The sequence below is a fragment of the Toxorhynchites rutilus genome, chromosome 3 (genome assembly GCF_029784135.1).
Source record: "Toxorhynchites rutilus septentrionalis strain SRP chromosome 3, ASM2978413v1, whole genome shotgun sequence".
NCBI lineage: Eukaryota > Metazoa > Arthropoda > Insecta > Diptera > Culicidae > Toxorhynchites > Toxorhynchites rutilus.
Window position 1 is genome coordinate 240,934,635 of NC_073746.1, and position 15,203 is coordinate 240,949,837.

Consider the following 15,203-nt stretch of genomic DNA (forward strand, 5'->3'; position numbering starts at 1 on the left):
TTTCACACGCGTGCTTGTTATACCGAACACAACACCCTTCATGAATTACCCACGCTAAGAAGACAACGTTAATAACACCCAGCACCCAGATGTGTTTGGTATCATAGGACCCATATCAACTAGAATTACTTATCATACTAGAACCGTATCAGTCTGTAGTTGAAAACGCTGTTCTTGTTCTGCTAGTACTACAAAAACAATTAGAAGTTGCGCCGAGAAGTGCCCATAGCGGAAGAAGCTACTGTTCGTAATCGTAATGCTCGTAATGCTTAACACAATTCGAATAAATGACACTAACCGTTATTGGTGCATTGAGATCGATTTCTATTCCTTGATAGACTCACCATATCAACCCCCCCCCCCTTCTCTTTTTTGTCTACCCCTTTAGATTACATGGCTTTCATTGATAATTTCGAGTATATCAACGTACAACAATATCAGTTATTTGATAATACTATGATTGAATTGTTTTGCAAACAGATACGATGAAAAAATATAACGAGTGCATACAAACAACAGTTGTTCTTTGAATAAGTATTTTTTGTAAATCCTTTCAATTAAATTGTTTGTGTATCCAGGATATCAAATACCGTTTTTCAAACCACATACCTTCTCCCTGTGACCTCGCGTTCAATTCTATGTTGGATTCACCCATTTTATCCTTTCTCTCGGCGAATCACAATTTTCCACAAGCACAAGTCAAACCAAGCACTTGCACTGACCGATTCCTTCCATAGGGCACTTTCAACGCACAGCAGCAGTTACTTGGCGCGACGACGATGTCCACCGGAAGATCCTGCACTGACAACTCCGGACGCAACGCACGACCAGCCTTCTCCGACGTTCGACCGTCAACGAATGAATAAAAACCACAAATCGCCTCGGACGCAACTTCGAGACAAATTTCAAAAGTCAGTAGCTACACGGATGATGACACTACAATTGAAACGGCTCAGCTCGTGCATTCGTTTCTTCTTCTAGTTTGCGATCTACCAGAGCCGGAGAGCAGCAGCAGCATTATTCAATTTGCCCGTATGACAGAGAAGTGTCGCTAACGCATGGTGGTTTAGTAGCTTGATGATAACAATTTTAAGAAGTTATCTCTGTGAAAGCTCTAGTTTCAACATCAGTTCGCTGGTACCGAAGCGGTACGTAATCAAACACTAGCGCGTATTCCTTTCACTGCGAGAATGGACCACGTGGGAGTGCGTAGAAATAATGCACTAGAAGAATCTTGACATTCATTGCGTGTAAACGGCAGTCAACTAGCTATTCGGGTGTTATACGCTGAATTGAATTATACACGCATTTTTCAACTTGTTGGAATTGTTTCATTGTTCAAGCTGGTACGTTAAAGTAAAATTACCCTTAAGTATGTTTTACACTGAATTTCCACCATTTCGTCGCACAGATTATACCGACTGCTTCGATCTGATTAACGTGAATCAAATTGTGGATTACAACCGTACTTCGATTTAGATAACCGTACAAACGATTTTAAAAAACCCTATTTTACAGGAGCGTTTTGCAGGAAGTGTAGGTGTTGCTACTCCATCGAAAGAAATGAATTTTACTATCTTTAAACAAATTAACAAGAAAGGTTTAAAAAGATTCATGAGTGACTCGATTTAGGGCTACCGGTTGGTTTAGGATCGCCTTCTCCTATGTTACTTTTGAAGGGGACAAAATTAGTATTCACGAAAAAATAATCATTTAAAAATGACTCTCCTTTCCTTTTACCAAACGTTTTACAAAAACAAATTGTTCGATTATTTTCTGTCCGTTCCTTTATCTCACCTTATCTGCGCTGCCTCAGCCATTGCCATTACCAAACCGCAGAATGTCTTATACAATTGCTGTTCAATTGGCTTCAATAGGATAAATACGATTTTTGGGGGTTTATTGGCCACTTATCTTTTTTCGGCGGTAGCACAACGATGCTAATATCAAGGGTAAGAAAGTTTGCTAAATTTCATGATGACGTACGAAAAAGCGAGCGTTTTGTTACCTAAAAAATGTGATATGTGTTTTCTAGAGTTAGATCTTCTCTCGTCGGCTGTGAGAATGAGATGATATTTACGCTGTTGGTAAAAGCGATTCTCTGAATGTTAATGGAATAACTCAGGCCTAAATTCAATATACAATTCAATTGTCCCAATTGTTATCCTGTAATATCAACCGTAGCCCCCTATCGAACTATATGTAACATACAAGAATTGGCAAATGATATTTGTTGATGTGATTGTAATGCAACGGAGCTCAGTGCACTGACGAAGATTATAATTGAAACCTCAAGCGTGACGCTTAAATGGGGACCCCTGTCTGGAAGGTCGGAAAATAATGAATTTTCGTGATTTTTTTCCGAACGTTAAGAATAAAGTGAAGTGTTTGGGTATTTTGGTTATTGTTTAGGGTATATTTGGTGATGTATTTTCCTTTTTTTGAGTGCACGAATAATGATCATTACGCTGTTGACAGCTGGATGCGTAGATGCTGTCTGAAAATGGTACCTTACTAGTGGTATCGGTTCTGAAGCAACGGGGTCCGTAGAACAAATTCCAATGAATATTTTGAAACTTTAGGACAATACCTAAAGCGTTACATAGGGGTTTTTATTGCCAAAATGGGGGCCCTTTTTGTTAGAAATGAGTTATTTACCATAAAAAATCGCTGTTTAGATGCTAATAAAAAATCGAAAAAATGAGATATCAAAAAACGGCTATGTAACGCTTTAGATAATCCATTTTTACATGCTTATAAAAAAATTCAGCCAAATCGGTCGAGTTGAGATATCAATACCACCAGTTGAAAAATCATGGTTTCGAGAAAAACGCGTTTCAAAATTCGTACAGCAACACTATATCCCTTGAGATGATTTCACACTTTTGGCTGTAACTTTCCAACGAAATCAAATATCGAAAAATCCTTTTTGGGGCAACATTTCTGAGGGCACAAGTTTCCCAATAATACAAAAAACAAAAATTCGATTTTCAAGACTGGGGTCCCCCCTCAAGTTTCGGGACTGGTAGTAAAAATAAACTTACAAACATAATATTCAGTAATTATTAATTTTATTATCTAAAGAAGTTTCTTCCAACTTCGATACACTTTTACTTCGAATCAAATGCGTTTCAAATGCGTGCGCTAGATCATTTTAATAAACGCCCCTCAACGTTTCAGTAAGGCAAATCAGATGAAAACAGTGGTAATTTAGAACAGAGACGTCATTCCAAGCCAAACATTGAAACACGATCAATGATTTGCGATTAACTGTCGTGATTGCACTCCATCGATGCATTGGGAGACATTCTTCATTGTTCCAGGATCCAGGATCTACGATTACTTCCATCGACTACGTACACGTGAGCCTCTTCAAGCTCCTCAGCAGGCAGATCACGAAGAAAATGGTTTGACGTTATGGTTTCGACGTCCACTGATTCCTGTGGTACGTATGTGAGCGGCCAAAAATTCACAATGTCCTCAGCTTCAGTTAGTACAGTGGAAAATTTTAGGTTCGTTAGTTTAGTTTAACTGAAAAACTTACTTTCGTTTGTTCAAATATGATTTTTCAGAAAACGTTCGGTTGTTACATGCTACGAACCATGACACAAACGAGAACGAGAAAACTCCGCTTCGGTTAGCGCTTAATGATACAAAAACATTCGAACCGAAACGTCATGATCGCATTCGGTGCTGCATGTTTATATTCTTCTTTTCCTCTCAATCGCTACATATCGAACCCCCCTTGGACAGACGCCGCAGCGTCTGAAACCAACCGGACTTGTTCTTCAATTTTATTTTTCGCGTTACGTTCAAACTTTGGGGTTTTTGTCAATTTTCGATTCAAACTTTTCATGCGCTTCAGCGCCATCGAGATTTCTCGATGCAGTTGTCGACACGGATGGCTATTTTTTCCAAAAATTCCTTCGTCGGATTATGGAAACACCATGACAGACATTCTGAACTTTCACAAAGTGAAATGTTTTAGAAGAAATTCACGCAGATCCTGGTCTGTAATTTTGTCAGATTCGTGATGACCAGCGAACCCTTCTGATCGTTCATCGATATCTTGAGGGCCATATATTATCCAACCATGTTTCGCTCAACTTCATGTAATCTGTAACGCTGCAATTGAGCAATTGTGTTTTTCGCCTTTTGTATCATTTTAGATATACAGTGTCGGATAAAACATTAAGACCACTGCTGAAGCAAAAAAAGAAAGTGACAAAACTTTGAGAGCAAAGAAATCCAATCCAGTGCTTCAATCCATTCATAATAATTGATTGGCATTGTTCGAAGAAATCCATAACATCTGCAGTTACAACAATAGTCATTCATTAAAAAATGCTTTTTAAGCATACTTAGGATCAGCCCCTCGTTTCGGCTGTTTCGAGTGTTGCTTCGACTGATTTTAAAAAAACATTAATTGTTTCTCGGTGGTAGCATCAAACGCATCATGCGATGCGTAATCTTCTTCTGAATTTTTATCTGCGAAACGTCGGTCAAACGGAATAAAATCGACCCATTTCTTAAACGGGGTTTGACTGGAGATGATAAATGTGTCACATACGATAATATTGTGCGAAAACTATCGTGGTTGAAGCGTGGTGAAGCAACTGAAGCGAAGAGGTGTTGTATTTCATCAGGACAACTCAAGGCCACACAAGTCTGTAGGGATCGCCAAAAACTCCGGGAGATTGATTTTGAAGTTTCAATGCATCCACCATATAGTCTGGACCTGGCATCAAACAATTATCATCTTTTTCTCACATTGCAAAACTTCCTGAGTGATAAGAACTTGGGATTAAGAGAAGATTGTGAATATCGATTACTAGAGTTTTTCGTCAATAAGACTTTTATGAAAGAGGCATCAAAATGGCAATAAATTATACAGCAAAACGGTGCACATTTGACCCAAATCGGACAATCCGAAGCATCTTAAATAAAGTTTTGAATTTCACGTAATGGGTTTCTTTATCCCCAGCCTAATATAAATATGTAATAAAACAATTTTTTCGATTCCATGGTTAGTAAGGTAGAAAACCGATTACTCGCGGTCGACTCGAGTTTAGAAGAGTGACAGATTTTCTCCAGGGAAAGGTTGTGATATAAGGCGATTGTACCAATGTTGATGAACACACTCAATTCTAAAATTTATTCATATATCTAAAGTGTAGTTACATTTCAACTTATTCAACGGGACCAATTACTCGCGAAGGATGAAAAAGAGGATATAAGGATATAGGGACAACTACACGCAAAGATCGATAGCTTTAAGGAAAACATGGGACATGTAATCAAGGTATAACCGAGCCAACACATCATTCACATCTCTCACATTAGGCTGTCTTCTTCGGATCCTAAGGGAATTTTGTAAATTCGATCTGGCGGCAAGATACACCTCGCATGACCAAACAACTTGCTAGATGTCGTGATAACCTTGACCACAAACGCATACGAAATAACAGCGCGTCTAACGAACAGTGATTGGACATCAGTCGGGAGAAGGTGCGAAAAAAGTTCCGACTCAAGTCCAGTCTTTTAAACCACAGTTCGAGGTTAATCTTAGAGGTAATCTAGTGAAACGAAACAGTGTATCGCTGCCAATTCAGCAATATACACTGAGCAAGGATACTAAAGGTTGTGGGAGGTGCTGGAACGATCCTCGATCGATTTTTTTTTTTTTATCCAAAATATATATTTTTATTAAGGCTCATATGGCGTCAGCCTAACGGGGTCGGGAGTTCAATATTTCGACAATGTTTGCTTACAACTATGTTAGTAATATGTAACCGATTACTCGCGGTTGGCTCGAGGTTAGTATTACAAGTGTTCTCATAATTGGTATGTTGCAGTCTCCGATGCTCTGTACGTGTGCCCGACACGGGATACCTCCTATTGGGATGCAGCTGACCATTAATCAGTAACGCCCCCCTAGTCTGTACCCCATATCTAGCGTGGTGCGTCTTTCTCGACTCGAGGAATCCAGGATAGAATGGTCACTAGCCGGCTCAATTATCAGCTCGTGTAGAGTTGTCATAAGCGGTACAACCTTTGGCTCTTGTTGAATGATCAGTGGACTGCACAACCTTTGGCCCGTGTATCTGTAAAGAGTGTGTGTATGTATTGCCGCGACTAAGTAAAAGTTTATCGTTTGGATAGGAGGGATATGAAACGGGGACACAACGAAGGAAACATCATTAAACGTTGATATCGGCGTTTCTGAGGAACAGGTATAGATGAAGCAGAAGATCAGGATCACGGCTACCTAAGATATCCCGGACGGGGATATCCGATTGTCTGCCTTGTGCTCTCAGTGCTCTAGAGAGCTGAGAGCGAGCAGCATGGAACCGGTTTATGTCTTTATACCACGACCAGACAACATGCTCGATGTCGTGGTAGCCATCGCCACAATCACAAAGATTGTTTGCTGCGAGCCCAATGCGATAGAGATGCGCGTTTAGGTTGTAGTGATTGGACATAAGCCGAGATATCACGCGAATGAAATCACGACCTACATTCAATCCCTTGAACCATGCACTCGTCGAGACCTTAGGGATAATCGTGTGTAACCAACGACCGAACTCATCTTCACCCCACATGCGCTGCCAACTAACGAGCGTATACTGACGAGGAATGTGGAAAAATTCATTATAAGCAATTTGCCTTTCAAAAAGTGTGCCTTCTAAAGCTCCCACCTTAGCTAGCGAGTCCGCTTCCTCATTCCCCGGAATCGAGCAATGAGAGGGAACCCATGCTAAGGTAATCTTGAATAATTTTTCGACCAAAACACTCAATAGTTGTCTTATTCTTGTTAGGAAATAAGATGAGCATTTATCAACTTATATATCGGCGAAAATATCGGCGGAATAGAATCGGAGCGTAGGTGATCTGGGATTCCATGGATTTTTTGTTGCATGGACAGATCAAAAATGACAGAGGAATTGCAGAAGTATGGGAAGCAAACTTGGTTGGAGATGCCTGGTGAAGGGTGCACGTCGTGGGTAAGGTACTCATGGTATAAAGACATAAAACTTGACTGAGGAGTCAGTTGGAGTAGATTTTCGAAGTTATCAATCACCAATGGATTCATGATCTTGCAACAGATGAGAAATCTGGAGGATAATTCTGTGAACCGAAGAGTAAGCGGGGGTACTCCTGCCAAAACTTCGAGACTCATCGTATGTGTCGAATGCAAACACCCCATGGCTATACGCAAGCAACGATATTGTATTCTCTCCAGCTTGAGAATATGAATCCTGGCAGCTGATCGGAAGCAAAAACTGCCATATTCAAACACTGATAATATCGTTGTTTTGTACAACTGGATGAGGTCTCCTGGATGGGCACCCCACCATGTTCCGGTAATTGTTTGGAGAAAATTGATTCTTTGCTGGCATTTCTGTTTCAAATACGCAATGTGTCTCCCCCAGGTACACTTAGAATCAAAATATACACCCAGGTATTTGAAAAACATAGAGTGTTGGATCGTTTTGCCGGATAGGTGAAGCTGGAATTGGGCGGATTCGTGCTTCCTAGAAAAAACGACCATTTCAGTTTTCTCCGTAGAGAATTCGATACCCAGCTTGAGGGCCCACGTGAACAGATTGTTCAGGGTATCTTGCAACGACTTTTGCAGAACGACGGGATTAGTACCCGTGATGGAAATAACTCCATCGTCTGCAAGTTGTCTCAGCGTGCAGTCTCTAGTTAGACAATCATCCATATCATTGACGTAAAAACTGTACAAGAGGGGGCTTAGTTTTTTTTTCTTTTTTTTTGCTTCAATTAAATTAGTTTATCTAGTTTTTTTTAAACTTTAAATTGTCAGAGAATTACATTTGTATCTCCTTTCCTCAAGTTTACTTAAATTGATTTATAACTAAAACATTAAATAACTAATTCAGTTTTTACATACTTTTTCATTACAACGATTTCCTCTAAAGCTTGTCTGTCTGCTCTAGACGGTAAAAAAATAAACAAATAGCAGTGTGTGTATTAATTACATAATTAAACTAAGAATCGAGCCGTAGGAACAAAACGAGCCGTAAAATGTACAAAACACGAATGTACAGTAAAGCGGAAATGATAAACTACAAGTATACTTTATAAATATAAATTAGTTCAGTTTTTCTCCTTTTTTCTTAGTTTTTTGCCTTCTCGTGTGTGGAAGCAATCCCCCAGATGGGGAGCTGCAATTTTCAAATCTGCCTTTTTCTCTGATACTTTGATATAAACACTAATTAAATAAGAAAACTTTGAAACAAAAGAAAGAAGCTTTTCTCTCCGACAGCTAGTTCCTACGGTTCGCTCATATTTGTTGTATAATATTTGTATAAGCTAAGTAGTATTATTATATATAAAGTATAGAAACAACTTCACTTCCTTTTTTTTACACTTCATACTTTTGTTACGACAGTTTCGCGTGGTACGAACTTATTTCGTTCGAACGTCCGCACCGCAAATCACACTACACGCTAAAAGCATTTGCCCCGGCACACCGGGTGTGGCGGAAGCATTTTATGAGCGAAAATGATGCTAGAAAATTTTCAGCAGCACGATTGAGATATTTTCGAGTCATCTTATGATGCAGTCAAGCCCAGCGGAAATGATTCAGGATTGCCATTACTCAAAATCGAACCATCCTTTCGCATTCGCAATATTTGTATTTCCGATAACCATGCATTCAATGCCGTGCGTCTGCTATATAGTTTTATGATTCCGTTGACACGTGTTTCGGACATAAAACATGGTCTGCTCAAACGAATGCACGATTATTTATAAATGAAAGAAAAATATTTACGATATTATATGCGACTTAGCAACTACGAATCATTCGAATTTCACATGAGTATTATCTGGTGACAAATAAAGCAGCAAAGCACTGATAACAGCAGCATTGAATACATGATTGCTTGTTTTGTTCGATCGGACATACACACTTTGACTAGAATTTAGAAGGATCAATCCCATTGATATATGTTCACTTCCAAAGTTAAGGTACCTTTAAAATTTAAAGAACAAAAATTGTGTAAAATGTAGACATAATTATGTTCACAAGTGTAAACAATGGCATTTCTACATAGATCCACAAAAATCCGAATAACAAGAACTAAAACATTGTACATAACACGAAACTCTTGCACTCTTAAGATGCGTAGAGCAGTAGTATAACAGAAATACCACCATTCAATATTGTAATCTCTAATTCTTTAGAATTGTCGCCACTCCCAAAATTGCATCAGAAAAGAAACAAAACGACTCCAGCCAATCTTCTGTTGCACCATGGTGCTACTGACACTCGACCGCAACGGTTATGTTTTTAGCGCCATTCTAAAAGAGAATAATAAAAATACAAGTTTTCTCCTACAACCGGATGTAAAGCTTTTTTCAAAGCTGTTTTCGGTCCTAAATAAAGCGTTTCTTATAGCAACAGTTGTCCGGATACCAGGAAAGGAGGAAGCAGCCGAGAAGCCCCCAACGGCCATTCAGGAAGTTGGTTCGGTCGGATTGGCCACTTTGACCGGCAGTTTTCACTGCCCCTTGCGTGTCCCGCTGTTTGCGCCCGTCTCATCAACAACGTTTTTCCTGCCAGTGACGCGCGATTTTGGCGCAATTTCTGCTTCAACCACCAGCAACTCAGGAGGTGTGAAAAGAGGTCGTCTTCGCTTCGTCGCTTCGAACCGCTGCGGCGATTGCCCTGCCGTCGGCGGTATCCGGTCCCTTCCCCGCTACCCCACTACCATTTGGTGGTGTATTAGGAGTGGTTCTTCAACACGATCGGTGAGTGACCAACCCTTTCTTAATACCAGGAGTTAGTGAGAGATAGGACGCCCAAAGGGTATAGGTTAAACATTTTTTTTTGCTACATATCCCAAATTATTTTAATTTAACAGACATTTAAAAGTGATTTTTTCCAAGTGTTTTTAAAAACAGTGTTTTTCTGCCAAGTGATTTCGGTGTTTGTTCTCGTATCTGCGTTGGCATTGTCCCCCGCCGTTACTGTCCTCCGCCGTTTTCGTCCCCCGTCGCACGTCGTATAGTCTACCTTGGTTCGTGAACATTTTTCCGCGCCTGGCTGTATTTCGATATAGCCAGGCCCCGATCATGGCTTCCAGCAGCTCCGGCGCCGGAAGGCCAACCAATATTTATAACGGTGTTACCACCACTCGTACCTTGCCCAGATGGGCAGACCCTTTCGGTGGCAACTTACAGATATTACTGTTGAGAGCCACTGAAGGTAATATTCTCCCATCAAATCCTTTTACCGTTTCCAAATCGATCCAAGGAGTGATCGGTACGGAATTCAAAGACGATAAACCTCAACGCGACGATAAAAATCGCCTTCAATATGCGCTTCATCTACGAGATGAAAAACTCGTTCAATTGCTTCTGGGTACAAAGTCGCTGATCGACGAAACACCCATTGAAATTTTATACCATCCCACCTTGAACCAACGCAAATGCGTTGTGTCCTGTCGTGACGTAATGTTTTTAAACGAAGACGTCCTCCTATCTGAACTAGCCGACCAAAATGTGATCGGTGTTAAAAAAATTTTACGATTTGACCCAGTCTTGAAGGAAAGAGTTCCTACTTCAACAATGATCCTCACCATTAACGGAATAGTTATCCCTGAAGCAATTAACTTCGGATTCCTCCGTGCTTCAACAAGAAACTTCTACCCAAACCCGATGCAATGCTTCGGATGCTTCGCTTTCGGCCACACTTTCAAAAAGTGCGCCAAAAAAATCCAACTTTGTCGTAACTGCGGTGTAGCCCACCCTGAACTTAACACAAATAGTAACGATAAAGATAAATTTAAAAATTTTATTTGCAATGCTCCTGCCTCTTGTGTGAACTGCAAGGGAAATCACGCCTCAACCAGTAGGAAGTGCCCAGCGTGGATCGCAGAGGATAACATCACCAGAGTCCGAATTGACCAAGGTGTGTCGTATAAGGAAGCTAAATCCATTTTTGAGAACAAAAATGGTCCTTCCTTTGCTAGTAAGCTACAAGAAAGAATAGACAAAATTCAGAATACTGGTTGTTCTCAATGCAAGTGCAACTGCACTCAGGCTAAGCCAATTTCTTCTGTAAAAGCAGTTCAAACCCCGTCCAGTAATCCACAGGAATCGGAACTCAGCACCTCCTCGTCAGATTCAGAATCCGACCCAGATATTTCCATGGAAATTGAAACTACCCCCTCCAACAAGAGGAAAAATACAAACAAAAGATCAACCTCAGATGAATTCAAATCATCAGAAGAGGAAATTTTTAGAGGAAAAGAATCCAATAGGAAGAAATCCAAAAACCAAAAATTCAACTCAACCCAACCAACCAACGAATCCAAACCATCCACTTCCCTCCAACCATCCACTTCCCCCCAACCATCCACTTCATTCCAACCAACCACCGCATCCAAAACTAAAACCTCCAACCATTCAAACAAACCCACCCCACCTGGCAACAAATCAATTGCCAACGTTTCCAAAAATGATCCTAGACTGAAGAACAAATCCGGCAAATCTACCCATTCCTAATCTCATACCCTTCTCCCATTTTCGAACCCCTATTTACTTACCTCAGCCTACTTACCTTTTTCTCTTTTTTAAAATTCACTCCTATAGCTATTAACAGCAACCCTTCGTCCCGTAACCAAACACCCAACCGAAAACTTGCTATTCAATGGAACTTGCGTGGGCTATCCACTTCCATGAATGAAATTAAGCTAATGTTAGCTGAGGAACAACATCTCCCACTAGCACTGGCTTTTCAAGAAGCTAAAAAAATCAATGTATCGCTCTTAGAGCGGTCATTTAGCGGCAAATTTTCTTGGTATTTTAAGGAAGGGCCATCCTCGGGGCTTTTTGGAGCCTGCCTCGCTGTCCTGAGTGACCTTCCTCATACCGTCATCCCCATAACATCATCATTACAAATATGTGCTATACAACTGAAGGGACCTCTACAGGTAACCCTTGCTTCCATTTATATTCCCCCATTGCACAGTAATGACATTGAAACTCAACTTACGGATGCCATCAAACAGTTACCGCACCCATTCGTCCTGATGGGTGACTTTAACGCCTCCCACTCTTCATGGGGAGGAAACAAATGTGACAAAAGAGGTAAAACAATTTTGGGAATCGTCCAAAAACTAAACCTCATCATACTTAACGATCACCGTCATACCAGGATAGATATCCATCACGGATCATCATCGGCCATTGACATCACGATTGCTTCCTGGGACCTCGCCCCCAGGTTGACCTGGACAGTTGATAGTGACCTCAGAGGTAGTGATCATTTCCCCATCCACATCCGAACCCTGTCAAGAAACCCAAACATTCGTTTGCGCAGGAAGTGGATATACCAGTCGGCCGACTGGGAAGGCTTCGAATCCACAATCAACAGCTTACTTTCTGAACATGAAAGCTGCTCCGTGGAAGAATTTACCCACGCCATCGTTTTGGCGGCTGAACAAAATATCCACTGTACCAGTGGGAAACCCGGCCGAAAGGCTGTCCCATGGTGGAACGATGCAGTTGCACAGGCCATCAAAAGGAGAAGAAAATCCCTCCGTATCCTACGACGCCTTCCTGATGGAAGCGCTTGCAAAATGATTGCACTAACCAACTTCCAAACGGCTAGAGCTCTAGCCAGGAAGGTAATAACCGAAGCCAAGCAAAACAGTTGGATGGAATTTCTTGATTGCATCAACCCTAATACTTCGACATCTGAACTTTGGAACAAGGTCAACTTACTTAGTGGCAAGAAAGCTTCAAATTCGGTTATCCCTAAAAACACCGAGGTACTGGCCTATGCAGACGATCTACTGCTGATGGCAAGAAATGCTTTCCCAGAAATGGCCCGCAGAAGACTGCAGGAAGGAATCTCGGCGGTTAGTAACTGGGCAAATTCCATCGGGTTTAAGTTTTCGGCAGAGAAGTCTAATATAATGCACTGCTGCAAATGTAAAGGTCATAGGAAAAGGTTTAGAACATGTCTAATCAATGGCAGGCCTATTAAGAGAGTCAGCTCTGTCCGAATTCTCGGAGTGCTAGTTGACAGTAAACTATCTTTCGGACAACACCTCAGAAATGCTAAAGCTAGTATGAAGTGCCGCCTGCGGCTGGTGAAAGCTCTAGGTGGCCGATGCCGCTTGAGTTCTCGTAAAACCATCTACAACATAGGCAAAAGCATTATCTTCTCTAAAATTCGTTACGGCATCGAACTTTTCAGCCGTGCCTCTTGGGATCACTTGAATTACTTAAAGCCTGTCTACCATAATGTGATTAGATATGCATCAGGAGCCCTTCAGACCAGCCCAATAAACGCTCTGCTTGTGGAGGCCGACGTAGTTCCTTTCGAACACTTCCTCACAAATATCCTAGCCACTAAAGCCATCCGGACGTCCGAGAAAGACCCGGATCTTCTATCCATTTACTCCAGAGCCAACATTTGGCTGCAAAATATTAGCCAAGTCACCCTCTCGACTATTGCCCCATTAAGCAGAGTCGGTCAACGCCCATGGCATGCACATCCGCCAAAGATCGACTGATCAATCAAAAATGCTGTCAGGGCTGGGGAAGCCAGCAGCATTGTTACGGCCTGTTTTAATAACCACCTGCATAACAAGTATCACACCCACCACAAAATCTTCACAGATGGGTCTTTTGATGGAAACCTAACAGGGTTTGGAGTTTTTGCCAATAACACGGAGCTAAAATTCCAACTGCCTTCCATATGTTCGGTATACTCCGCGGAAATTGCCGCTCTCCTTGTCGCGACATCACTCTGTGATAACGACAGTAAAGTGGTGATCTTCTCGGATTCCTATAGTGCATTACGGGCGCTACAAAGCGACGATAGTAAACACCCTTGGATTCAAAGCATTGAGGAAAAAATTACAGGGAAGGACATCACTTTCTGCTGGGTCCCAGGGCACTGCGGAATCCAGGGTAATGAACAGGCTGATCGTCTCGCCAAGGAGGGTAGGCTCTCCGAACTATGGACCACCTCCCACCCAGCAAATGACACCATCAAATGGGTCATGCAATCCCTCAGATTGAGCTGGGAGAACAGTTGGTTTTTTTCCCGTGACCTCTTCTTAAGAAGGATCAAGAATACTACCCTTCCCTGGAAGGATAGTATTCTCCGATCTACTCAAGTATGTCTGACACGTTTACGTATCGGGCATACATCTTTAACACACAAATTTATCATGCGTAGATTGGAACCAACACTATGTGAGTCGTGCAATGTAAGACTCACGGTGGAACACATATTAATCACATGCCCTAAATTTAATGCTTCAAGAATAAAGTTTCAGGTTGCAGACACCATAAGGACAGCACTATCGGACGACGCCGTCGAGCAAAAAAGGACCATCGATTTCCTAAAGGATACAGGTTTATTCGATCAGATCTAATATCAAATTACTAAATCTACCTATACTGATAAAATTACGTTTGTTTTCTCTTCTAATTTCAGCAAAAGATGAGCAGGTTTTTTACGCCCTTTTTAGAAGCGAGCTCCTCAAGCACACTAAAAGGGGCTTTTTCCCTGCTCCATTTGTTTGGTTGTGTTTTTGGCCCCAGAGCCGTGTAGGGTGCGGCGATATGACATACATCCATAGCGGTTACTAGGACTGAGTCGAGCGAGAATAACGAATTTTGCAATAGTTTTTCTTAGTTTTCCTTCAGTTAAATTTCCCGCCCTCAAGGGCAAGAGACGAATGAACTCTCAGAGTTTAAAGTCTCTCTAATTCATTACCATTACCATTCTGTTGCACTTCGAACGTATCCTCGATCGATGATATTCTCGAATTCCATGGATATACTGCTTCATGGACAGATCAAAAGCACAGAGGAATTTATGTATTCAGGAAAACAAACACGGTTGGGAATTTACGAAGAAGGAACAACCTGCATAGAGATGAATTCATGAATTCATGAACTCATTTGTATTTGTATTTATTTGTATTTATTTCTCAATTCAACTGACAATTGTTGTCTTAATGAATAAAAAACTTATACTAATCTTAGTTGGCCAGTGGTATGAAATAGGTCGAGAAGCCGTTGTCGGAAATTGTTGGCAGAAATATTAAAATCGAAGAGATTGAAATTGTCGTTGAAATGCTGACAGATCGAACGGATGGGCTCATGCAACCCATAATTTCTGCTTCGTGGTTCCAACAGCAGAA

At 41.2% G+C, this 15,203-nt stretch overlaps 1 protein-coding gene across 1 annotated transcript in view; it reads right to left on the reverse strand.

Annotated features, from left to right (window-relative positions):
- The window catches only part of LOC129779517 (organic cation transporter protein), a 52,331-nt gene extending 51,465 nt beyond the window's left edge, over nucleotides 1-866 (reverse strand). Inside the window, exon 1 of the mRNA XM_055787036.1 lies at nucleotides 610-866. Within this exon, the coding sequence (XP_055643011.1) occupies nucleotides 610-655 (46 nt within the window). The 5' untranslated portion in view covers nucleotides 656-866. The remainder of the gene's footprint in view (nucleotides 1-609) is intronic.
- Between the last annotated feature and the right edge of the window lie 14,337 nt (nucleotides 867-15,203).